General features: G+C 38.5%; 2 protein-coding genes across 9 annotated transcripts in view; one reads left to right on the forward strand and one right to left on the reverse strand.

Moving 5' to 3' along the window:
* Nucleotides 1-834: 834 nt before the first annotated feature.
* Nucleotides 835-24,930, reverse strand: Klhl28 (kelch-like 28). Of its 3 annotated transcripts, none has more exons than XM_006516156.4 (5): nt 22,650-22,781; nt 16,188-17,086; nt 10,725-11,168; nt 9,363-9,571; nt 835-2,962 (listed from the first exon to the last, which is right to left on the reverse strand). In XM_006516156.4, exons 2-5 carry the CDS (start codon nt 17,084-17,086, stop codon nt 2,799-2,801), a joined length of 1,716 nt encoding a protein of 571 aa, XP_006516219.1. In that variant the 5' UTR covers nt 22,650-22,781; the 3' UTR covers nt 835-2,798. The 3 variants fall into 3 exon arrangements, with proteins under 3 accessions (XP_006516219.1, NP_079983.1, XP_006516220.1); NM_025707.3 differs by lacking the exon at nt 22,650-22,781 and adding an exon at nt 24,758-24,885 and having other exon boundaries at nt 1,789-2,962; XM_006516157.4 differs by lacking the exons at nt 835-2,962; nt 22,650-22,781 and adding exons at nt 5,750-9,061; nt 24,758-24,930.
* The window catches only part of Togaram1 (TOG array regulator of axonemal microtubules 1), a 56,998-nt gene continuing 54,505 nt past the window's right edge, over nt 24,925-27,417 (forward strand). For 4 of the 6 annotated variants that reach the window (XM_006516020.4, XM_006516022.4, XM_006516023.4 and 1 more), the window contains exon 1: nt 24,925-27,377. In XM_006516020.4, coding sequence (XP_006516083.1) covers nt 25,326-27,377 — 2,052 coding nt within the window. In that variant the 5' untranslated portion in view covers nt 24,925-25,325. The remainder of the gene's footprint in view (nt 27,378-27,417) is intronic. The other 2 variants (NM_001364325.1, NM_177805.3) reach the window with 1 other exon arrangement.

Consider the following 27,417-nt stretch of genomic DNA (forward strand, 5'->3'; position numbering starts at 1 on the left):
TGATCAGATTTCTATTTCCCTTATCACTCTTTCCCAAAATATTTCTGAGCAGTCTTAAATTGCTTTCAAGATTTTGCTTGAATATATACATATAGATAGATACATATTATATATATGATAATATACACATATATCAATATGTATATTGATATATAGTAATATAACCATATATATCCTATCTATCTATCTATATGTAATATATTAAATATATGTATTTCTAAAAACATTTATTCTGGGGATTTATAATCTAACATTTCATCCTTTTTAGCATAAGAAACATGGAACTTTAAATTCACAACTTATCAGCACAGTGTTCATATGAAACTTCTTAAGTTTGTAAGAGAAATCTCTGTTGTAAACTTACCAGGTGTCAGGCCATATAGTAGCTCTGGGTATTATGAACAATATAACAGGATTCTTAAAATAAGTATATTTCTAAATTTTAAGTGGTTTTTTTTTTGGCTTTATATGTTTTTATACTTTGTTCACAGGAACATGATTCTTCTGTTGCCCAAAATGTTTTGCATTAAGTTTTTAAGCCAGATAAAATATTTAGATTAAAAAAAATCAGTACGTACTTTTTGATCTAATTTACCAAATGGCTACAGATTATATATAAATTGCATAACAGAAAAAATACATGGGTAAACCACTATTAAAACAGGATGATTAGAATAGATATGTTTATATTTAAAATAACTTTCTAGTCTTTCAAATTCACTTCACTTTTGTGAGGAAGATATTAAAGTTAGTGTAACAGAATACATTTAATAATTTGATATAAACACAAGGACTAAATTAGGGATTTTTTAAAAGTAAATTTAAATTCTTTTCTTTAAATAAAGTTCAGACCAACCACAATAGTGCACCTTATTCCTATTCAACAGATTTATTCAAATCAATGAAAAAGTTATTGCTATGTGTCATTATGATACTCAAACAAGTGACATAGAAAATATCAGTTGATTTTCTTAGCTCCTGTTAAGTGCTAGATTAGAAGAGACTAAAAATTACTTGCAAGGCTTCATAATCTGTGCAAATATTTATAAAGTATGGTGCTATTTTATGACTAAAGATGATTTTACATAGTTTCATAGTATATTCTCAAATCTACAACTGGTAGTTTATGGAAGAACAAGAAAAACTACAAATTGCCCGGCTATAGTTTTTGAGTCATAACATGTATGCTAACAGGTAAAGCTAGGCTTTATATTACAAATGGCTTCTTAACAACAGTTACAATAATATGGCACTTAAGAATGCAGGATGAGTTTTTTCTTAGGAAAAAAATATTCACTGATCTTGTAGACATTATAGAGAGAGTATAGGTGGGTAAAAAAGAAAAAAACATAAAGCACATGAAAGCAAAATTACTAAATACGAAAATGCAAGTACCAACGTCATAACAAACTGCAAGTTAATGTGTTAGAGACTAACAGATATTTACTAAACCATGCGAAAATAAGTTAACTATTTCTTTTAAATAAGCCGTCAGCTGCTGTAACAGTTTTGTTTTGAAAGATTGTTTCTTTAAACAAAGCAGAACCAAATTTAGAACCATTTATTCAAGTAAACATCAAGTTCCAGTCTTCCTCAATAAGTTAAAAGTATTCGGTTACCTAAGAGATGAAGAAAGTGATGCACACCTGCCTAGCACGCTGGGTTTGGTGCATATATTTCTGTGCTGAAGGACATGTAATCTCTAAAACAAGAAGGGGAAAAAGCATCATCTCTAAGTCACCATTCAAAAGCCATGGGAAGTATAACTCAAGCCATTCAGATAGTTCTGATGTTAACACTAATGTAATCATTAACACAAGCACAAGTAACAATGAAAACGCTAATCAAAGTGTATCATGCATCTCACATTGGACACCCAAATAACATCGGTTATAGCTTCGTTATACATCCTACAGTTAGCACCATTTTTATATTTGAACACTGAAAACAAAATGAAGACCTTAAAAAAAACTAAAATTAAGAACCTATCAAAGAAAACACTGCATCGAGGGTGAGACTAAACATCTTTCAAATATATTTACATCCACTATCAGAAGCCTGCTGTGTAGCACTAAAGAACTGAGTCAGACATGATTAGTTTTCTATCCCTGCTTACCAAAGCATAGATGAGTAACAAAGTTCAACCAGCTTATACAGAAAAAGCATAAACAATAAATATGTAATATCTTAAAGCAGGGCCCCAAATATGATACGAAAACCACTGTTTTGCAACCTTACCATACTATTAGCCCTAAAATCATTCAGCAGAAAGAGCACTGTGATGATTGACTTGTTATTTACAATCCTTAAAAGTACCCGAAGTAAAAGCAGCCCTTTTTAAAAATCAAACACACACACCATGTGAAGCATACAAATTTACATCCAACAATCACAATCCACATTTTGTCCAGTCATACGATACACTCCAGAGTCTGAACTTCTCTCATCCCAGTAAATCAAATACAGATCAAGAAAGAAGAGCTAAAATGATTGAAAATAAAACTAAAATGCAGCAAGGTTTTTCTACATGTAGGAACATAAAAACTTTCCCAGTCTCAGTGAAGAAAAGTGCACGATTTAATTGCTTAGGTCTTTCCTTTTTTTTTTTCCCTTGTTTAATTATTAATTCACTATATAATCAAGAGCAAGCTATTAGTCAGTTCAAAGTACCCAACAAAACTGAGTCTTCATGTCACTTTACGTTACAAAGAAAGCAGTGCAGCTAGCTGTCAGGTTCAGGACACTGGGCACTCTTTCCTGTAGTACCTCCTTGTGCGATTTCCACAAGTTCACACTTGTCAAAGTGCAGTTAATCCAAAATTGCAGCGACAGTATATCATGCCTGCTGAATCCAGCCATGTATCTGAGATAGGGTCGTATTTCTGTACTGTGTTCAGATAGGAAGACCCTGAGTGACCACCGACTACATACAGGTAGTTATCGATTACTGCAGCACCAACTCCTAACACAGCAAGAAAAGAAAAGAAAAGAACAAACAGGTTAATTAAGAAGTAGACTATGTCCCACAGAGAATAATTTATATCTTAATGCATTTTCAAAACTCATTTCAACAATATCCTATAATTATACAGGCAATACAGCAATATAGGCTTACTAGGAAATGAACAAACCAAAACCCAACAAAATAAAACAAACAAACAAACAAACCAAAACCCTTAACAAACAGGAAAGCATTTTCAAAATATGCTTCTTCTTTCAACACACAATAATTGTACATGTTCACAGGGTCCAGTGTGACACTGTACGATGATCAGATAAGAGTATTGCCATGCATTCTTAAAGAACTAGAAAGAAAGCAGTATATTTTATAATGTATATTTGTATGTTTTTCTATAAGCCATTCATTTTGTCATGTCTTCAAATACATCACACTATGTAACTTATGTCTTAAAAATCCTTAGACATTACCAGTATAGTTCTAAAAATAGTAAGACTACCTACATTTTAAACATTCTCGTTGTTCTCGTGGCTTTCCTTAGTGAGGGCACCAAAGAAGCTGTGCTCCTCACTTAGAAGGGTCGCTGTACTTTGTGCTTTCCATGTCCCTTGAGTGCCTATGGTTCTGGAAGTTTTCAATCATAACTCATAGCTTTGTGAAAACCCCTAAAGCATTTCTATCATTTAAAACTGCCTTTTAAGTAACATCATTTGAGTTTAGGTTCAGAAATAACAATTTCTCCTTATACCTAATGATGTATTTGTTTCTTCTCTAGAAATCCTAAAATGCAACTCATTTTTGACTGAACAATCTTCTTTGCAGAGGAAAGAATATTTGATAGGGAACGTAAAGATAGTGATATATAAACCAAATAAAGCAGCCGCGAGGAGGGAGGCAGGGGCGATGGTGGGTTAGGGACACACAGTCCTTTTAGACATCCTCAAGAATCTGAAGAAACCATTAGGGCATGTGGCTGTGGAGAGAGGTGGCTGGTGTGGAAGGGCGGGGGGGGGAAACAGTGAGCAGCAGGCAAAGCCCAGTGCACTCAGCAAATAGCAAAGCAAGAGGAGCACCCTCCAGTGAGAGAGGAAGGATCTGAGGGGCTCCACATGCCCACCAGGAGACAGACACGCTGGAAAAATGAAGTTTGTGGTGGCATTTCTAGCTTGGCATGGTGGTGCACACCATTCATCCCAGTCCTCTGGACACAGAGGTTGGTGGCTCTCTATGACTTCGAGGCCAGCCTGCTCTTTATGGCACAGGGCAGGCACACAGATTGCACTTTCAAGCTTGCTCACTGGTAATACGGGTGGCAGTCATCTCTGTAGGGGTCTCACACTCAAGCCTGGGCAAAGAAAGCACAACATTCGGCATCTCCACATTTCCACACAACAGAGGCCACGCCTTCCTCAGTGACCGAGCACTGCAAGAAGTCACTGTGACTTGGACTGAGATTCATGGAAAGGGATCTACCTGACTCTAAGTGGAAGCCACACCACAGAGGCAGAGCTGTGGTGACGATGAGAGAGAAAAGCCCTGGCACACAAGATAATCACAGTCCTGTGCTTTGTCTATGGCTTCCAGAGACAATGCTGGCTTGACTCAGCTGTGTAGTCTCAGAGGACCACAGTAAGTTGTGGAAAATTCCCATGCTAAATCCACGTAATAAGAGGTATAGTTCCAAGGAGCTCTGGGGGTACTGGTTAGTTCATATTGATGTTCCTCCTATGGGGCTGCAAACCACTTCAGCTCCCTGGGTATTTCTCTGGCTCCTTCATTGGGGACCTTGTGTTCCATCTAATGGATGACTGTGAGCATCCACTTCTGTATTTGCCAGGCACTGGCAGAGCCTCACAAGAGACAGCTATATCAGGCTCCTGTCAGCAAGCTCTTGTTGGCATCTGCCTAGTGACTGGGTTTGGTGGTTGTTTATGGAGTGGATCCCCAAGTCGGGCAGTCTCTGGATGGTCGTTCTTTCAGGCTCTGCTCTGAACTTTGTCTCTGTATACCACCAATCAAAGAAAACACATGGTGGAACTTGTGGCTCTAGCTATGTATGTAGCAGAGGATGGCCTAGTCGGTCATCAATGGGAGGAGAGGCCCTTGGTCCTGTGAAGGTTCTATGCCCCAGTATAGGGGAATGCCAAGACCAGGAATGGGAGTGGGTGTATAGGGGAGCAGGGGGAGGGGGGGGGAGAGGATATAGGGGATTTTTGAAGGTAAAACTAGGAAAGGGGGATAACATTTGAAATGTAAATAAAGAAAATATCTAATAAAAAGAAGAAGACGAAAAAGAGTTTTGAACTCAAAAAAAAAAAAAAAAGAGTGACTCTGAAAGGAGCAGTCATCCATCTAGTGTGTCTGGTGGGAGCAGTTCAGACGGTGGAGCCAGCACATCCACATTAGCAGGCTTACATACACACTAGATAAACTCTCATGGGGCTCAGATGAAAATAGCCCTTTGTAGTCTAAATTATAAGGACTTTATAAAGAAAATCTAACATATACTCCATCTAGAAAATAGCAAAGTGTGAGTGAATGTGTAGTATGAGCATGGTGTATGTGTGTATGAATGTTACGTATGTGTATCATGTGATGTGTATTTGTGGTATATGGCACATGTATGTATGTATGTGTGTGGTGTATGTAGTATATATGTGTGTGTGTACATGTCCATGTGTGTATGTGTATACATGGTGTGTGTGATGTGTATATGTGTGATATATATGTGTTTTTTGGTATATGTATATGCATGGTTACATGGTTTTTGTGTGGTTATGTGGTGTATATATATATATACATACATACATATATATATATATATATATATATATATATATATATAGTTTTTGTGGCACGTGTATGCATGTGGCATATGTGGTGTGTAGGGTATATGATTTATGTGGTACATATGTGGTATGCATATGCTGTATGTGGTATATGGTTATGTGGTTGGTATGTGTATGTACGTGTGTGTGTGTGTATACATACATACATATATATACATACATATACAGGTAATCCCTTGATAACTGAATCCGAAGATATTAAAATATCTGAAGGAATTCAGAATCTAACTTAGAAATGAGCAATAGAAAAAGGATTCAAAGTCAAATTTTATAAATAATCAGTGATGCCAAAGAGAATGCAAACAAACATGAGGTGAGGTAAGAACATCAAGACCTAAGGCAAGAGAGCCACGTGGATGAGAAAGCAGCACAGGTAGGTACTGAGGGTCTGCAGGAAACAGATGAGAAATACTGGACAGGCAAGAGCTGGAGGGAAAAGCATCAGTGACAGCCCATGTTATACAGAAGAAGAACGTCACAGGGATAAGGACAAGATCTATGAAAGGGCGAGATGGCCACAGAGTTCAAGTCCTCTAGGACATGATCAAGAGACCGAACTTAATAAGTTACGGGATAGCAACAAGAGAGCCTGAGATAGAAATTAAGACAAAGAAAACCTTTTCATAAAATGAGAGCTGAAATTTCCCCAAATCTAAAGTGATAGGAGGGAAACTGAGGTCATTTCTACTAAAAGCAGGAAAGGATATAACAGGCGATGAGAGTCTAATTCAGTGTAACACCTACATTCTCTAGTCAAAAACAGGGAAGACGACAAGACAAAGGAAGGAAAAGTGATATAAATAGGAGAGAAAGAGGATAATTACTTGTTTTTTAAAATTATGTAATTGTGAATTTGAAGACCATAAAAACTCCAGCCACCGAACCCACTGTGCTGCTTGGGGATTACTAGGAATCTAAACTGGAGCCCAGACACAGAACACCCACCCCATTGTCTGGAAGACATTTCACCCAATACTTAGCTCTAGGACTGATAAATTCCAGTGACTTGCAAGTCCAGGACTGCAAGGCATCCCGCAGCACAGATAAGGTCCCAGGCCCAGTACACCCACCTTCTTTCTCCCTACTCACAATTCAGTCTCCACACTAACACACAAGCATGCTTCCCAAGCCTGCCTAGTGTTCGCAGCCTAACTCCAGACAAGGCCTCACAGCCTAGCGGCATCTACCTCACTTGCCTCTATCTGAGAGCAGGGTGTCCTGAACCCCATCCCAATGAAGACCACACACTCCCACTGTGACGCTGGCCCTTGGTACCAACAAGGATCAACTGCAGAATGTGGAGAACTCTCCCAAGACTTGTGAGTACTGGTGATGAGAATCTTCTAAGCTCCTGAGGCTCAGATGTTACTGCATCTATCCTTGGATGAGCTAAGACCACTTCTCATGCTTCAGTACAGAGTGGCCTCTGAACACCAAGCACCACTCAGCTGGCCCACATCCTGACAAACTGGGGCAACAGCAAAGAAAGATCCAAACAGCCACTCATCAAAGATGAGACCAGACAGCCATACCAAAACAAACAAACAAAAACAAACAACACCGCCAACAAAACAATAATAACCAAATTCTAGATGCCTAAGTCCCAATTGCAACAATCACCAATAGCATGAATAATGAAGACAGTATGTCTCTATAAATTAGCACCCCTACTTGTAATGTCCCAGGAAAGAAGAAATTTAGTTGATGTACAAGACAAGGATTCTAAACAGAAATTATAAATATGTTTAAGGAACCCAAGCAGGGTATAGAAAGAGGAAATCATAGTGAAGGCATAGAAAGTATCTTCAGTAAAATAAACCACAGAAGACCATTCCCCAACTTAATGAGGAAATGCCTATCCACGCACAAGAAATCTATTAGACACCAAATAGAAAAGACCAGAAAATAAATTCTCCTCCATGACATATTACAAATGATACTAGGGGGCTGGAAAGATGTCTCAGTAATTAAGAGCACTGACTGCTCTTCCAGAGGTTCTGAGTTCAATTCCCACAACTACATGTTGGCTCACAACCATCTGTAATGGGATCTGATGCTCTCTTCTGGTCTGTCCAAAGGTAGCGACAATATGCTCACATACATCAAATACATAAATAAATAAATGATCCTAGAAAGGAAGGTATAGGCACACTCAAGTCGTCACAGGAAACAATGCCAGGATACATAATCAAATGAGACCTGAGAAAACAACGAAACAGTTCCAAATTGGTACACCTTTTAATAATAAGTCTAAATATTAAAGATCGCAATTCCCAAATAAAAATAAATGGTTTTGCGAACAAACAAACAAAAGAAAACCAAACAAACCCCCACTCATTTAGATCAATGGGATACAACAGAGGACCTAGAAACAAATCCCCACAGCTATAGCCACCTTGAAAAAGGAGCCAAAAACACATATTGAAAAAAGCCTCTTTACCAAACGGTGCTGTGACAGTTACAAATCCACAAATAGAAGAGTGATACTAAATGCCTGTCTTTCACCCTATACAGAAACCCACTCAAAATACATTAAAAAGAACATCAGTGTATGATCTAAAATGTTGAAGCAGCAAGAAGAAAATAAATAGAAAATTGTTCAAGTTAGAGAGACAAGGACTCTGACCATTTAGTAAACATTAATTGAGAAATAAGACTGAGCAGGAAAGGAAACTATGATCACAGTCAAATAGCAGCCCATAAAACAAACAAACAAACAAACAAACAAACAAAGTAGGCTAGATAGTTATCTAATTAGAAACTAATGTTCAGAATATATGAATGACTCAAACAAAAATCCAAATCAATAAAAGAATAAACAACTAAACAGTAAACTCTCAAAAGTACAAATCGTAGATACATGAAAAAAATGTCTAACAGTCTTTAGCTATCAAAGTAATGACGACCAGAAGTGCCTTGAGATTCCATTCTACCAGACACACAGAAAAGAAACTGCTACGGCAACCAGGAACAGTGGAAGTCAGTCCATCCATGACTGCAGTCTGTATGGAATTCCCCACAATAACAAAACAGAACTACTGTAGCATCCAGCTATCCTACTTCTTGATACACACCCAGCGGAAAGAAAGTCAGCACATAATGAAAATCCCCACAGACTTACGCTTATAGTGGCTTACTGTGAGAGGCAGATGGAGTCAGGAGAAGTGGCTGCAAGACTGCAGGCCAGTATGCAGCCTAGCAGTATGAAATGAAAAGAAACCCTGCTCGAAACCAGGTAGGAGAGAACCAACTCCTGTAAAATTCTTCTCTGACCTTCCCACCCATGTGGTATACCACACTGTCTACCTGCTGCTCCCTCTTCCTCTCTGCTTATCGCTGTGTCTGTCTCTCTCTCATACACATATACACAAGAAATTCTTTTCTAGCAAATATGCTGTTAAGGTCCAAGGTGCTAATATTATAATAATATCACTATGCTGAAACTAATGAGTTAACAACTCAAGATGTGGTTCAATTGTACAGTATTTACATGCGCAGGCCCGGGATTCCCAGTATCACAAAACAAACAAAAGAATGAATATAAAAATCATTACCTGTCCTGGGCTCTTTCATTGGTCTACACACAGTCCACTGATTTTGATGAGGATCATATCTTTCAATGCTTGACAAATGTGAGACACCGTTATGCCCACCTACCACGAAAATAAAACCTAGCATGACTCCGACGCCAAAGTGAATCCTCTTATCAGCCATGGGCGCAACCATCTCCCAGGAGTCCTTACTCGGATCGTAACGCTCCACACTGCAAGGATTTACATGATGAAGAATTAGTTCATAGGTCAGTTTTGTTACTTGCTAGTCCTGAAAAACTAAAGCCCACCACACTTTTAAAATTAAACAGATAAAAATAGTGGTAATTTGTCCCAAATGTTTAGGTATCTGTGGATAAGATACCAAGTATGAAAAGTTTACTTTGTGAACAGGACACAATAGCTGAAAGTTATTCTTTTATACAGTTAGATATCCATGAGGGACTGCAGGGTCAATTCCATGGATGTTACAATCCTTCATACAAAATAGTGGTGCAGTACATTTAAGCACAAGTCTTCTTTATTAGATTGCTCACAGTGAGTAAAACACTACTACTAGCTATAAAAAAAAAATCTCTTGAGCAATTTTAAACAAAGGTTTAGAACTGTGATTCACAGTACATACAGTTGGTATCTTGTAAACTTTACTTCTCTTATTTGTATTTCTCCTTTATTCAATATATTACAGAATACAAAAATCATTCTTATTCTAATAGTATGGTGACATGTGTAGCATGCCCAAATAATCCAGAAGAAATATGAAATAATATTCTAATTTTAAAAGCTGCTTCTTTACAGTAATTATTATGTACACATGAATATGGGCATGAATGTACCACAAAAAGACAAGAAAGGCTCTTGAGCTGTGGCTGTGGCTCTTTCCCTCTATCCTGGGGTCCAGAGATTGAGCACAGCTTGCAAGACAACCTCAGTTGTACAGTAAGCATATCTGCCCACGGAGCCATCTCACTGGCACAAGATTATAATTTTATATTTTATAATGCATGGGAATACAAGAATTGTACTTCTACTTTATTCCATTAAACAACATGAGAAAAGATCATGTACACACGTGATAAACACATAATTGCATCAGATAAAAATCTCAATTTGTCTTTTTAGGTTTCTCAGCTCTAAAATGCAGTTTACTACATTAATTGAATTTAAAATTTAATAGAGATTTGAACCTCAGTGATATAAAATATTACACTTAGGAGCAGTCTAAATCCCCAAATACTTGTCAATATTACTTAAGCATATTAAAAAGTCCTTTTATACATACAAATTTAAAACTCAGAAATGAATGTAAAGTTTGCTTCTGTAGATATCTACAATCATAAGCAACTCAATCACTGTCTTAAATACCTGTTCATGTGAGCGGGGCCATAGCCTCCAATGGCGTATAGCATTCCATCCAGGACAGCTGCAGCAAAACAACTTCTTGTGGTTGTCATTGGGGCCACAGGTTGCCACTGCCTTATTTTGGGGATGTATTTTTCTACAGATTGCAAGTAAGACTGCCCGTCATATCCACCTAAGGCAAAAACTTCTCCCGCGAGCACTGCCACTCCGAGAGTACTCCGGCTCTCGTTCATTCTCTCGAGAGAAGTCCAGGTGTTTGTATCAGGATTCCAACATTCCACTGAATTTTCATGTTTTCTGACAGTCATACCAGGACGCACGCTAGTTTCAATACCACCTATAACAAAGACTTTTTGGTCTAAAACACATATTCCGAATTCATAGCGAGGAATATTTAAGGGCGCCAGACCAATCCAAGAGTCATTCTGGGGAAAGTACATCTCCACACTAGCGAATAAGCAGAGAAATAATAGATTAAAATATACAAATGGCCCATGAACAAGCATGTTTATTGCTGTTAATAATCAAGGCCATGCAAATCAAAACCACAATAAACCATGATGTACCTTCCACACTGTTCAAAGTGCAGACAGAAAATAACTATTGGAAATAGTGTTGTGCAAACATGGTCACACTGGCTAAGAGTGTAAACTGGTATAAACTACTTTAGAAAACAGTTTTATCTGACAAGGTGGAGAATACATACCTTCACTTGGAATTTCATTCTTAATGTGTCTCTTCTATTGAGTACTTACTACAGCCAATTTTGTAGTAGGCAACATATCCAAAAATGCTCACTGGAGCACAAAACAATAATTCATCACAAAGAAAATGGCAAAATAGTAGAGTATTTAGATGTATTGTATACAGTTGCCCCATGACTAAGATGCATTCTTAGATATGTGTCTAAGATAAATGCATCCACATGTGTATGCACCTGAGTGAATGCCTAAGTCCCACGTATAACTTCAAAAGACTGGAAACAGTCCAAATGTGTAGCAAGCATCAAACAAATAAATGATGATATTTCATACCACAGTGAAAATTAATTTTACACATGAGAACAAGATGTTAAATTTAAAACAATTCTGTATATTTTCATTTATATCAAGTTCACAAATACATAAAACTAATTCCGGGATCAGAAACACATATAGTTATTACCTTTGGGCAAGGAAGAACAGGTAGGGAGTTCAAGGTTGCTTCTGGGTGCTGGCTACACTCTACTACATCAACTTTTGTTTCATTTATTAGGATTGACTAAATAGTACATGTGGGGTTTGTTCACTCTGGATATGGGTAAAATTTTAATATTTAAGTGAAAACCATATTATATCCACATACTATAGTTCTCATGAAAGTAAATGAAGTCCTTCCTTATGCAGTGTCAGATATATCTCACAACTTTGCTGACGGGTGAGAAAGCACATCTCTGAAGAAATATATTTAAATAAAAATGTTGAAAACCTTCATATCTTTGAGACACTTAGTATGTGGAAAATTATAATGAAAAGCAAAATAATGCAACACATAAAATTGAGGATTGCTGGGAGCTTAAACCAGAACATGTTTGTGTGTAACATGTGCTAGCAGTGGAAAGAGGTGAGGATTCAGGAGACATATGGCATAACTGGAAAAGAAAGAGGTTGTTTAAAGGAGAGGAACAACCGCCTGACGACATTGAGGTGGGAGAAGTGATCGGAACTGAACTGAACTTTTAAATACCCTAGTGGTGTTAGAAAATTGGTTGGTGTGAGGAACAAATAAAGAAAAAAACCACACAAACAAAAAGGAAAAAAATCTCACTGGGAATGAACCTAGACGTTCTAAAGGGGAATTATCTAGAATTCATGGATTTCTGCTTACCTAACTCATGCTAGATAACTCATGTAAGCAGACACTGCATACAAAGGTACTACTCATCCTAATGTTTTCTGGTTGTTCTTCTGTTTTTAATTTGAAACAGGGTTTTACTATGTAGGCGTGGTTGGCTTAGAACTCAGGTAGATCAGGATGACCGTGTGTTCATGACTATCCTACCGCCTGTCTCCCAAGTGCCAGGATTACAGGTGTGCGGTATGACATTTGGCCCCCAGTAAGTCTTCTAAGGGCAAACGGTAATCAATTTTATTAATACTTTCATGGAGTGAGTGTAAATGTGTTGCCACATGTCCATTCAAGATTTAACACATTCCCAGTTACTTGTAAGTATCTTCAGTATGTCATGCTCATGACTCCCTATGTCTAAGCAGAAGCTTGGCTACCTCTATCTAACTTGACCATCTAATGCACACTTTCTTCTCTAGCAAGCCTTAAGCCCTACATTAAAAAAAAAAATTCCACAGAACGGGATCTCCCCAGACCCTCTCTCTCATGGCTCTGTACTACTTGTATATTTTAGTCTTTCTCTGACTTATCAATCCCATTTCTGCTACTGTCCTACTATTTCAAGACATTGCTTTTTCAGGAACCATCCTTTGTCCTGTATCGTCAGTCCACTCTCTTCTTTATGGGCATCTTCTTTCAAACATACTCAGATATTTCTATTCAAGAACCAAATAGAACAAATCAAACCTTCCTGACGCATCTGTTGCTCTCTTTACTTACACTTTCTTCTTTCATACTCAACACACTGCAAGGTTCTTAGACATTAATGATCGTTATACTGTCAAGTAGAACAGCTACTTTTTCATCTTTCTCTTTCTAGACCTTTCTTCATACTTGAATTTGTTGATCATCTTCCCTCCTTCTTGACAAACTTAGAATTCCTTGGGGTCCCTGAAACTCATTGCTGCTGCTTCTTCTTCTTTTTTTAATCTCTAAAATGGTTCTAGATTGACATTCATTAATCAATTCTTTTTCTGGTCTATATGTTCTTAATCTGCCAAAGAAAGAAAGAAAGAAAGAAAGAAAGAAAGAAAGAAAGAAAGAAAGAAAGGAAGGAAGGAAGGAAGGAAGGAAGGAAGGAAGGAAGGAAGGAAGGAAGAAAGAAAGAGAGAGAAAGGAAAAAAAAGACACTTATGCTGGTAAAAAAAAGCTCATCAAAGATTTCATAGTTTAATTTATCCTGTGTGACTTCCAAATTTTGAGAAAAGAGCATAGATATATGTACTCAAATCCAACAAAAAGTAGGATATTTTTTTCTACTTGAATATTTAATAGGCACTTAATTTCCATATGTCTGAAACTAAACCCAGTGTCTGTTCCTTTAAAGTGGCTCCTTGTCTTGTATATGATCTCATCCATATTTGCTTTCTCCCTCTTCTTCAGCATGCTTCTTCTCTCTCCATCAATTTACTCTCTCCAAACACTTTTTAAACTACTCCATTCTCTTGTCCTTCCTTTCTTCCTCCCTCCCTCACCTTCTCTCTTTATTTTGTATGTATTCATGCCTGGTGCTTACATGGGCCAGGAAAAGTTGTGTAGAAGAGGGTATCAGATCTCCTGTAATTAAGAGTTATAGACAGTTTGTAAGCGCCAACTGAGTGCTGGATCGCTGCAAGAGCAGCCAATGCTCTAAACTACCAATCCTTATTTATCGCCAACTTTCCTTGCCTGAACTTCTTACAATAGCTTCTTCCCTAGCCATTCAGAGGCTAGTCTTTGCTCTTTTGTGTTCCTCTAAAATTCAGTCAGAATGATCTGACATGCAAATCTGATCATTATACTATCCTCTTTAAAATACTTTCGCAATACACACACACACACACACACCCTCCCTCACTGGCATACAATAATATCAGCTATGGTTCATATCGGCATCTGCCTCACTACCAAACAGCCTTTAGCTTTGTGTGTGACCTACACTGCATCGTGCTACTGTCTCTGACACATTCTCTTCTTTGCTTGACTCTTGCTTTCCTTTAAATAACTTAACTTAGACATAAACATCCCTATAAAATCTTCGCTAAATCCCTTAAATGGTATACATAACCCCTCTTAATAGTTGCACTGAATTATCTTTAGCATTTCATTAGCATACTATATACAAATATATTTTACTAAACTGTGAATTTATTGAAGGCCCTTTATTTAGCACTGTTTGGTGTAAAATTAAGCTGAATGGTTATCAGCCTGGTTCCAATTTTCCCAATTATTAATAATGCTGTAGTAAACAGCTTAATAAAATGCTACTTTAAATTTTGCTATGGTAGACTCAGTGAGGAAAAGATTATTAGATATAAATATAAGGCCATTTTTCTGATTTTTCAATAACAAGTTCATGCTTTTAATATCTGAGAAACCAAGAGGCAATTTCACAGGCTTTTTTCAGTATATACTCATATTTGGAATTCTCTCATGAGGTCAGTTATTTAGTTCATGCCAATATTCCACTCTTTCAAGCATAAGTCAAACAATCAACAAGGGTGATTAACACGGCAAATAACCTACTTGTAGCCTAATCTCAATAACAGTAGTTTTAGGCTATAAAGAAAATATATAGTGAGACTTGGTTAAATATTTGCACTATGTGAACTGCCAATGATGTAATATCAAATTTTCTATTGGAGAAAGAAAAAAGTTTACCAGATTTTTTTGGAAGTTGCTAGAAAGAAATCAACAATATTAAAAGAATATATCAAACATGAACATTTTCAGAAGTGATCTCTATGAAAGAAAAGACAAAAAAAAACCCTCAAAATATGTTGTCAGTGTTGAAAGGCGATTTGCATACAGAACTAAATCAAGGGTTGGCAAGCTACACAGCCATGGGCTAAGATTAAGGTCATCTACTTTTACGAATAAAGTTTTATTGAAACACATCCATGCTTAAACATTCACATGCTGTCTATGGATGCTCTCACCCCACAAAGGTGGAACTGAATAGATGCAACAAAGATAAGAGGGCCCATAAGTCTGAAATATCTACTTGGCTCTTTATAGAAACACACTGGCAATCCCCGCTATAAAATGTTAGGAAAATAAAAAGAAAGTTTTACAATATCCTTGTAAAAAACACAATGAAAAACATTTTGCATGAAAGTTATTATTTATGGCAGTTTCTTATTTTTCTCATTTCCTTGATATTCCTTTAACTATTTTCATTCAAACCAACTTCTATCCTCAGTCTGCCCTCATTGCAGGTTGCTAGCTCTCTTCTTTAGCATCCTGTCATAAGGAAGAGAAGGAGAGGGTGAAGAGAGAGACAACAGGGAAGAGGAGAGGAGGAGAAAGAAGAGGAGGAAGAAGAGGAAATAGTGAAACAGAAGAAATATTAGTATACATTCAGGATAGACAAATGTACACATTTAGAGTGAGGAAAGAACTAATAATTGAGTATCACAGAGAATGTATGAAAATATGCGTAAATATCCTTATAAAATTTTAGGGAATAAAAAGGAGAGGAAGAGCACCATAACAGCAAGTAAAAGGAAAATAAAAATATTTTTCAAATACAGAAAATCATCACATTTAAAAAGTATAAAATGTGTCAGTATTACTCCTTTAAGAAACCCTTCTATTTACCTATCCAAACAGGCAAAGAGTCCAGATTTTCCTCCTACTGCACACAGTACTTTGGGAGCACAGCGAGGTCGTGTCATCAAGACTGTCTGATGAGAGAGTCTATGTTCAGGCATGAAGTGGTACTTTAGGGCTTCATTCAAGAGATGTTTACAGGTGCGATCATCACGGATAAGATGATTCGCTTCATAGAGCCTAGTGAGGAACTTAACGCTCAGCAATGGTAACCGTACACTGTTCAGCAGCTGGGCTAAGTACTTCTGCCGTTCTTGTACATCGTACTTGATCCAAGATTCTAATGCATAAAAAACTGTCTCTTCAGTAGCCACATTCAAGCAGTCATTGGAGACAATTTCGTCCAAATCAGCATGTGTAAGCTCAAAAAACTCTTCTGTCTGGCAAACAGATTCAAAATTCTGGCATATGAATTTAGTAGCCGCCAAATAAAGGTCATGACAACCGTAAGTCTCCGCAAAACGAGAAATTCCAATACAATTACCAGGGTCAAGTTGGCTTTCAAGAAATGCACAGCATTCTTTAAGAACGAGTTTTATCTGGAGTAAGTTTGCTGCTGGCAGGAGAGATTCAACTGTGTCCTGAGAAATGAAAACTGTGCCCGTATAGGCGTACTCCACAATGGCCTGCAGCGCAGCTTCATCGATGCACTGAAACTCAACCTCACTGTTCTCTTTCTCAGAAAGGTTGCCAGTGAACATAGCTTTGAAGTATGGGCTGATGCTGGCAAGGACCACTTTATGAGCATGAATTTTAACATCACCTACTCGAAGAATGATGTCACAGAGTTCGTGATGCTGGCGAAGAAGATTCAATCCCTGCAGAAGTTGTTCAGAATGTAAGTGGGTTAAGTTAGCAAGCATGTAGGTCGGGGCTGTGTGGTCCATCTACAGAAAAATATAAGACACGAACAGTTACTTCAAAATAGTCACGCCAATGTAAGTCTGTGTCTCAAAGAGTACAAACCAGACTTGTTTGCTTGTTGATTTGCTGGGTTCGAGGCTTCTGGAGTTAGAAGGAATTTAACAATTATCTAATTCAACTCCTGTGTCATAGATATTAGGAAGTGGAAAACCAAAATGTTGTATACTATGAGGAATTTTAGATGGAAACTACATGTTTCATTGTGTATTTTCATTAAAGACTCAGCTATTACTATAATAAAATCAATATGTGGAGAAAAAGTTGCTTCGAGCCAAATTAGTATTGAAACACTAGCTACTTGCTATTTTCTCAATAACCACCTCACTATACCAGTGCAGACTGGCTTTGTAAAGGTTCGCTGTTGTTAAACTGCCTTTCCCTATGACCTCCATGTTCACTCATCTGTATCCTTTCTCACAACAGCCTCTCATAACAATACTGTTCATGTGATTATTAATGCTACAGCTCTATAAAATGTGCACTCTTCCAAATGTTTTCTTACTAAGAGCTAGGTATTGTCCATAACCTTTCCCTTTTCATCCTTCTTCCTCAGTACAAATTTCAAAAGTCTAGGTCAACTTTAAATTTCTCTAAAGTCTATTCCTTTATATACAATCAACTTAATTATATACGTGCAGATTTTTAAACCACTCCCCATTTTCATTTGTCTCACTGTTTAACAAGGAGAATCATATTCAGGCTAAACAGTGAACAGAGAACAATGCCAATGGAAACTAGAAAGTTTGAAAGGGAAGAGATGGCTATTGTATAAGAGCATATTTCTCTCAGACTAAGCATTTACATACTAAGATCATTACAAAGACCTAGAAGTGAGATCCCGAACTCAATACCAGTGCTGTAGGACTGGACCCCAGTCTCAAAAGCCAGACTGAATTTTACAAACAGTCTGAGAAGAATCACCTTAGCTCCAGATAACACTCTAAAATAATGAATGACGTGATCTGTGAGTACATAAAACGGGTCAGTAAGTTGAATCTAATCTAAAGGAGTTATCAAGAATAAGGCATATCAGAGACCGTTTCTTCTCATGGTGAGCTTAGCATTTTATATCAGAAAAGTGTATTTTTATGTATAATTAGAGATTTTTAAAGAATTTTAGATTCGAGAACAAATCTAAAATTATAACCTAGTTCAGCTAGGTAAATTAGCAGATGCCCAGTGCATACAACTAAAACAATAGAGCCTGGAGGGATGATTCTAGTGGTGTATTGTAGGACGAGACCACACTCCAGGGCTCTGCCCTTCCTTTATGTAGTGACCACAAAGGGCAGCAAAAACACTGAACAACAAAAAAACCTGACTTTTAACATAATATATTTTTTTAGGTTTTTGGTTTTTCAAGACAGAGTTTCTCTGTGTAGCCTTCCCTGGTTGTCCTGGAACTTGTTCTGTAGACCAAGCTGACTATGAACTCAGAGAAATCTGCTTGCCTCTGCTTCCAAGTGCTGAGATTAAAGGTGTGAGGTGCCACTACAACCTGACTAGCATAATAACTTTAAAAGAGACAAAATATAAACATTCCAAAACATTGGCATGAGCGTAAAGGATAGAAATAACCAATCTGTAGGATGTTTTAAGGATTTAGGGGTTTTAATTTCAGTACTACTTTAATACTCTAAGCTGCTGTAGGCCTAAGCTTTATTAATAGAACTATAATGCATGGAATGTCAGAAAGGAGACTTTCATTTTGTTCTGGAAATGTCAGTTCATATCAGGTGCACATTCTTTGGGCATCATTCTTTAAAGGGAATTGAAACAAACCATAACATCCATTGAAGAGAATACTTCAGATTGTGTCAACTGAGTAATAGATCTGAGGGCTCTGAGTATAGAAAATGGAAAACTGAGGATTATATAGCAAGCCCCAGGATAAATGCTGTTTAATTACTGTAACGGTTGATTTGAGGGTTAAATAAATGTATACATATGAAATGCTTAAAGCAGTGTCTAGCAGTGAGGTCTTGGCAATTTCGTTAGCTTTCTATGTTGTGCTACCTCTTAGTATTGGATAAGAAATTCACTCTAGGGTCTATGGTACATGTGGTATAAAAGCATAACATAACTGGTAAATAATGTGTTCACACAATATATATAAGCACACATAGATGATACATACTACACAGATCTAGATAGGCATGACAATATAATTTTAAGAGATTTAGCACTAGAATCAGACTGCTCACGTTACAATATTATCTAAATTATTTAATAGCTCTATGACCCTATAAAGGTCATCTTAAAATCTCACGTTTTCTCATGTGCTTAGCATAGTCAAAACTGCATTTAAAAAGGGGATATGTCTTTCTGTGTGCTGGCATGTAGTACCCAATAACTATTAGGTGCTATATGTTACCAGTATCAATATTAGCCTTAAGACCACGAGTTTTCCCACCTAAAAGACTTTTGTCTGTGCTGACCACAAAAAAGAAGGAGGCTAGCTTACTACCAACAACAACTATTGGGAATAAAGTTTACATAAATCTTATTTTTAATGCTCAGCTAAAATAATTATAGTTAGAACTTTAAATAGAGAAGGTAAAATAGGGAAGCGCAGAGGTGAGGGAGCCAGACGGCCTGCTTTCAGCTCGCCTGGTGATGCTTACGCTTGTGAACAGTGAGAATCAGGGCAGCTCTTTCCAGCCGACATACTGTAAATTTTACTTGTAACTTATTTAATATTCGTAACTTTGATTATACCTGGTTCTTAGCCATTTATATATAAATGTCTAAAAGTAACTCAAAGAAAAAATAATTTCTGCTCTTTAAAACCCTTGCTATCAGTTTTACTGTGTTCATTTATCTCACCAACAACAACCTTGTAGAGAAGGGCAGGCAAGTACTGTGGAAACAGGAAAGAATAGGGAACAAAGTGTGAACTAGAGCCAGAGAAGTCTGAGTCAAGTGCAAAGTTAGCCAAATGTATCGAACAGCTCTATGACCTTGGATATATGGTAATTTAATATCTGGGTATATTAAATGTTCTATCAGGCTGAGACTGGTGGCTTATGCCTGCAATCCAAAGCACTTAGGTGGCTGAGGCAGGAGGATTTACGGTGAGTTCCAGACCAACCTGGGTACAGGATGAAACCTTCTATTTTACCTTCCTTATTTAAGGTTTTAATTGCAACTATTTAGTTGAGCATTAAAAATAAGATTTATGTAAACTTTATTCCTAATAATTGTTGTTGGTAGTGAGCAAGCTTCCTGTCTCAAACAATTCTAAAAGTGTAAGCCTATAAAGAATAAATGATAAATATACACACATGGAAATGCCCAGATCTCACAAACAGTACATCAGGGCACTAAAACAAATCAAAGAGGAGTCTAGGTAACGATATTCCCTTCACTGATGGTGTAACAGTACATCTGATACACTGAGTTGCCTCTACATGATAGTCATATTTTTTTAAACTTCTGCTAAAGTAAAACAAATATCAAATGAGTACTATGTATCTATTGTGTATCTATGAACTAATCAAGTCAATAATGAACAAACAGTATCAATGTCAAACTTTCAACAAGGTAACAGCACTGTACTTCATTTCTAATTATATTCATGTTGTACCAACACCCATAATATGTTAAAAGAAGAGTTCATACTTTTAGGTTGTTATAACCAAGATAATAAAGGACAGGTTGCAAGTTTAGTATCTATCTACTTAATTGACACCTAAGCTACAAAGAGGTGGTGCTGAAATCAGCTGGGAGGCAATTAACTGTCCCCATACAAATAGAGATCACAGTCGAGCACAGAAATAGAAAAGAAGATCTGCGTAAAAAAATCCAATGTAATTTAACAAGTCAGATTTTTATCATAACTGCTGTCATTAAATTTTCATCCCACAGTTCATTTTTCCTTACAGTAGAATCTAACCAATTATAATATATATTTTTACCAGTACATATCTATAGAATAAATTGGCAAAATTGCATTTCGTCTGACAACTATTTTTATTAGACCTAGAGAAACCAAAGTAAAACTAGCTTCCTGTCACTAACATGAATCCTTATATCTTGGGTTTGGAAATATGCAGCAGAAAGCAAGGGCTATATATATAGAGAGAGACCCTGTCTCAAAACAAAGTAACAAAAACAAAACAAAATAAAACAAAAACTAAAAATTTCTTAACTTTATTAAAGCTCTGACACAACTAGTAAGATTCAGAACAGACACAGAAAAAATAGATTAAAATACATAATCAAATAATACATAAAATATAAAGATTAATAATGGAAAAAATCAAATTTTATCTGATAGTCTTAGCACCCTCCCCCTTTTTACCAAACTTCTAAAAGCTCTAAGCAAAGAGTTAAATTGACTAATTTAAGTTTTATTTTCTTCCTCTGATCCTTAAAATGCGAACCCTGGTGTTGTTGAGAGGATTAGATCAGTATTTACAAAGTAGCTAGCACAGTACTTGGCAGATAACACACAACAAAGGACTACAATTACTGCTTAATAGTGATAACATCTCATTTACATTGTACTTATTAATGAAGACTTCTTAAATTGTGCAGGTTTTTATAGTTTACAGGATTTAGTTTTCATTTCCATTATTTCAAGGATGCCTATAAAACTTAGGTAAGAACACACAAAGACATAAAGTGATTCATCCAACAACTTCATTATCTCTGGCTCTAGAAACAGTGTTTACGCTACTTAAATACACCTCAAAGAATGAGGTATACCTTCCTGTAATCTGCTAACTTTGTTTAAAATATTTTGAAATCATTAAAATTTGCTGCACTCAAATTTACAACTTTTAGTATGGCCCTAAATATTTCTATTCAAATTTCTGAGGTTTACTTTTACAACAAAAAAATGCACTCCTATTATCTTATTAAACTTTTTTTTTCTTTTAAAGCAAAGCCTTTATTCCCAGCACTTAGGAGGCAGAGGCAGGCAGATCTCTGAGTTTAAGGCCAGCCTGGTCTACAAAGTGAGTTCTTGAATAGGAAAGGCTACACAGAGAAACTCTGTCTTGAAAAACCAAAAGAAGAGAAAAGCCTGTTCTTTATCTAATTCTATTATTACATACAAATGTTTTTCTAGTAAATACAGAAAGGACTCCTAGACTTCAAAAATAAGATTAGAAGAAACTTAAGTACTTCTAATAGATATAAATAAAATATATTAAATAAGATTTATGTATAAGATCATCTTAAAAGGTACTAATAAAGGTGACAGTGTAGTCTAATTCCCCAAACAGCCACAATGAAACTAATGCATTTTCCAAGTTTTCTAAAAGCCATAATGTAATAGACATAAATAAATTACAATCTGTAACACACATTGAGCTACAGGGACCTGAGAGAAAGGAGGACTCATTTTGCTTTGCTTGCAGGAAAATAATAGGACTATTGCTTGATTTATGGATCCATGTCTCTTCAGTAGTGTTCTTTGCAGAGGGAAAGGAAAATTCTTATATTTATGCCATAACCAATAATGAAACATTATCCAAGACTTCCTAAGTTCCTTTTCTTTGATACTGATTACAACACAACCTCAGTCTGGTTAGTAACTTGGCTTCCTAAGTCCTTAGATACATGAAGAGTTTGCTGGATTTTTCAATCTGAAAATTCTGGTGACTAGAAAGAATTACCTTCTACTTCAACATAAACTGACATTCTAATGTGGACATTCTACTGTATACATCAGTCTCCTGTTCCCTTTCATGTGGACTGGGTTCCTGAAGTCTCAGCATACATGAAAAGAAGTATGCATGTAAGCTTTTGAGGTTGGATATGAGAATCTGTCTTTCTGTCCCTCCAAGCTCCCATAATAGTGTAGGTGTAATTCAGAACCTTGCACATGTTAGGCAAGTGCTCTCTAAGACCTACACCCAGCCATCCGGTACTCATTCTTTTTCACTGACCAGCATTATAATCATCTCTTGGTTTTCATTTCCATCCTTACTCTCTCTAAAAATAGAAAATGGGTGGGGACAGCAGCACGTCTGTTATTGTTTTTCTACTAAAATACATGTGTTAAACCAAACTCAGGCAGATCTACTTATACATCCAAATGATGAATGAAGGCTGTGGACGACACTCAGTGGCAGAACACTTCCCAGCATGAACAAAGCCCCTCGGTTCAGTGTTCAGGACAGTGAAATAACACAGAACAGCAGCAGCAAACCACAAAACAGAAGATAAAAGAAAGTGAAGAAACCCACCAAAGCTTTAAACCAAAGCACAGGATACATGGTTATACAGCCTCATTTATATTAATACTTTTTCCAAAATAAAAAATTAAGAACATTTTAATTATGTTATAATAAAAACTAATAAATACAATTTCAACTTGCATCACCAGGAGTATTAATTATTGTTATAAAGCACTTTGATACATGTGACTCAATTATTTCAAGATTTCAAAAAATAATATAGCTGGGTATGGTGGCACAGGGCTTTAATCCCAACACTTGGGAGGCAGAGGCAGGCAGATCTCTAAGTTGGAGGCCAGCCTGGTCTACACAGGGAGTTCAGAACAACTAGGACTAGACAGGAAAACCCAGTCTCAAAATAATAAAATAAAATAAAATAAAAATTGAGAGATATCCATTTAATACAAAGAGGGACAGAAATACTTTTGCATTTGAAGAATATAAGCTTGGAACTTCAAATTATAACTCAGTCTTTTCTCACTGAAAAGTAATTGTATTATTTCTTTTAAAAGTCTGCCGAACAACAACAAATCTGTTTTCAAGCTTGGTTTGACAGTGCACACTGGTAATCTCAACAATCAGAAGACTGATAGGAGGGTCAAGACTTCAAGACCAGCTTGGGCTATACAGTAATTCAGCATTAATGTTTCAAATACAGACACACAAAAAAGTTGCTCTTTCATGCCCCAAAGGGGTGTGGCCGTATAGGAGATACTCTTAGTTGAACTGAGTCTATTTATAGTTTCTTTTACAAAAAAAAAAAAAACACTCATCAGCTATCAAATTCTCATTTTGCTTAAAATAATGTCTATCAACCTAAATCCTCTGTGCAGAATTCTCTTAGGACTGTAATGCTAAGAACTTGCACCACAACTGAAATTGTCTAGCGATCTCCGTCTCCAGGAGACTGAAAGACTGCAGAGACTCTGGAGTATCCTAGGGGAGATGGGAAAGGTGGAGGTGGGGCGAAAGGAAAAGTCCCACAGAGGAGTTAAAAGATAAAGGCTTTAAGCACTCCGTTTAATGCAAAGGGGAAAACACTGATTCTACCTATCTATAAGAAAACTTGGTGATGCGGACAATGAAAAGGGACAGAAGCCTTTAACACTCCATAGCCAGCGGGTGAAGAGAGGAAAAGGAGGCAAGGGAGAAGAGGGCGGGGCGAGGAAGGTCCCCAACGACAAGAAAGTCTTTTTTAAAAAAGTACTCTGTGTGCTTGGCCTCGGTTAGGTTCTCCTGTACTACTAAGCAGGCTGCAGGTAGAAAGAATCTTATTTTGGACAGCAGTGAGTAGAACGTTTACAATGGTAACCAGCACTGTGCAGAACATGTCGTCTCTCTCTGCCTGCTCTGGTCCAGTTCTTTGCCTCGCATTCTGGCTCCTGGGGCACTCGGGGAACACACCACCAAAGCCTGCACCACTGTATAATAGCAAAAGGAAAATACCTGAGTCCCAGGAATAACACCTGCAGCAACAGGAGGAGGAGCCACGGAAAACTGGAACCCGGGATGGGATCCTCTCTTGCTCCCGTCAAACCTCAACTCTTATGGGTGGGGTGGAAAACTTCCGCCCCGGACAAGGGAGCGTCATTTCCGTCTAAGGCCTTGACCCCGCCTCTTCATTCTGGCTACGTTCAGACTTCCTCTTCCAGGAATCTTCGGCCTATGCTTTAAGTCCTTACATGGACTACATAACCCAGCATCCACCGCGGCAGATTGGTTTCCGGGTCAAGAGGTCCGCTCTGGGTGCATCACCATGGAAGCGCTCGGTTTGGTCACGTGGTGGCCCTGGTTACGCCGGGTGGCGCCTGTGGGGTCCCAGGCTCAGCGGGGGCCATTTTGCCGGAGGCTGGCTCCGGGAGTGGAAGGCCCGAGCGGCCTGGCAGCTGACCGGAGCCGTTCCTTCTCTTCCTCTGCAGCTCGGGGCTTGGAGAGGAACTGGAAGGCTGGGCTTCATCCAGCCCTCCCAAGACGGCAATGGTTCCCTCCAGCTCTCGCTACCTGACGACCCTCCATGGCGGCCGCGCCTTCCGAGCTGCTCCCGCTGCCGCCTCCTGCGACCCCTGGTTCCTATCGCCTCCTGAGCCGCTGTCGTCCTTACGCCCCAGGGACTGATGGTCGTCGATCCGGGGGCACCATGAGAGGCGAGAAAAACTATTACTGCCGTGGGGCTGCCGGGGATCATGGCTCCTGCCCCGCGACGCCGTCGCCTCTGGCCTCGACCCTCCTGTTACCGGCGGAGGCTGTTTCAACTAGCTGGTCCGGGCCTGGAAGTGGGCTCTCGGGCGGAGATGAGGAGGAGACTCGGCTTCTTCAACTCCTGCGCACCGCACCGGATCCTTCCGAGGCGTTCCAGGCTTTGCAGGCTGCCTTGCCGCGGCGAGGCGGCCGGCTTGGCTTTCCCCGCCGCAAGGAAGCCTTATATCGGGCGCTGGGCCGAGTGCTTGTGGAAGGCGGCAGTGAGGAGAAGAGGCTCTGCTTGCAGCTTCTCTCGGACGTTCTTCGGGGTCAGGGCGAGGCGGGTCAGCTGGAAGAGGCCTTCAGTTTAGCGCTTTTGCCTCAGCTCGTTGTCTCGTTACGAGAAGATAACCCTGCCCTACGGAAAGATGCGCTGCAGATCCTGCATATTTGTCTTAGGCGTAGTTCTGGGCAGGTCCTGCGAACTCTCATCCAAGGCCTGGAAAGTCCAGATGCCCGGCTTAGAGCTTCCACTGCGCTGTTGCTCCCTATCTTGTTCACTCCTGAGGATTTGTTGCAGGGTTTGGATCTCACTGAAGTAATAATATCTCTGGCCCGAAAGCTTGGCGATCAGGAGATGGAAGAAGAATCCGAGACAGCCTTCTCTTCACTTCAACAAATTGGAGAACGACTTGGTCAAGAGAGGTTTCACTCCTACATCTCGCGTTTGCCTTCTGCACTGAGGAGGCACTACAATCGCCGCCTGGAGTCCCAGTATGGAAGTCAGGTTCCTTATTATTTGGAGCTAGAAGCCTCCGGGTTTTCTGAAGATGCTGCCCCGTGTGTAGTGAATCTTTCCAGTAGCAATCTTAAATTTGAGATTATTCCCCAGGAACTCCATGCAAGACTGTTGGATCAGGAAGATTATAAAAACAGGACTCAGGCTGTTGAAGAACTAAAGCAGTTGCTGGGAAAATTTAACCCAAGTTCGACCCCTCATGCTAGTCTCGTTGGTTTCATTAGCTTATTGTATAACTTGCTAGACGATTCCAATTTCAAAGTGGTCCATGGCACACTTCAAGTTCTCCATTTGCTGGTCATTCGCCTGGGAGAGCAGGTGCAACAGTTCTTGGGACCAGTTATAGCGGCTTCTGTGAAAGTGCTGGCAGACAACAAGTTGGTGATCAAGCAGGAGTACATGAAAATCTTCCTAAAGCTAATGAAAGAAGTGGGTCCTCAGCGGGTGCTTTCTTTGCTCCTGGAAAACCTTAAACATAAGCATTCCAGAGTACGGGAGGAAGTAGTGAACATTTGCATCTGTTCCCTCCTGACCTACCCCAGTGAGGATTTTGACTTACCCAAACTGTCCTTTGATCTTGCTCCAGCTCTTGTGGATAGCAAACGCAGGGTACGCCAGGCAGCTTTAGAGGCCTTTGCTGTTTTGGCATCATCAATGGGCTCAGGTAAAACCAATGTTCTTTTTAAAGCTGTAGATACTGTTGAATTGCAGGATAATGGCGATGGGGTGATGAATGCCGTGCAGGCCCGATTGGCCAGAAAAACTCTTCCACGGCTAACAGAACAGGGATTTGTGGAGTATGCAATACTCATGCCGTCTTCGGCCCAGGGCAGGTCAAGCCATTTGGCACATGGAGCAGATACAGACTGGCTTATGTCCGGTAACAGGACTCAGAGTGCACACTGCTACTGTGGTGACCACACCAGGGACAGCATGCAACTTTATGGATCCTACAGTCCAACTATCTGTACCCGAAGGGTTTTAAGTGCTGGAAAGGGGAAAAATAAACTGCCATGGGAAAATGAGCAGCCTGGAGTCATGGGAGAAAACCAGACCTCCAATTCCAAGGACATTAAAGATACCGAGCAGGTATGCTTAATATTCTTAACTTAAAAGTAAAAGAATTCAC

The sequence above is a fragment of the Mus musculus genome, chromosome 12 (assembly GCF_000001635.26).
Source record: "Mus musculus strain C57BL/6J chromosome 12, GRCm38.p6 C57BL/6J".
In the NCBI taxonomy this organism is placed as follows: Eukaryota; Metazoa; Chordata; class Mammalia; order Rodentia; family Muridae; genus Mus; species Mus musculus.

What these genes read in the sequence shown, in the direction of transcription:
- Klhl28 (XM_006516156.4), bottom strand. Translation starts at nt 17,086, where the DNA reads ATGGACCACACAGCCCCGACCTACATGCTTGCTAACTTAACCCACTTA. An exon ending in CTCTTTGCCTGTTTGGATAG is followed by an intron (nt 11,169 to 16,187) that starts GTAAATAGAAGG and finishes CTTATTCGCTAG; the next exon opens with TGTGGAGATGTACTTTCCCC. An exon ending in GGCCCCGCTCACATGAACAG is followed by an intron (nt 9,572 to 10,724) that starts GTATTTAAGACA and finishes AAATCCTTGCAG; the next exon opens with TGTGGAGCGTTACGATCCGA.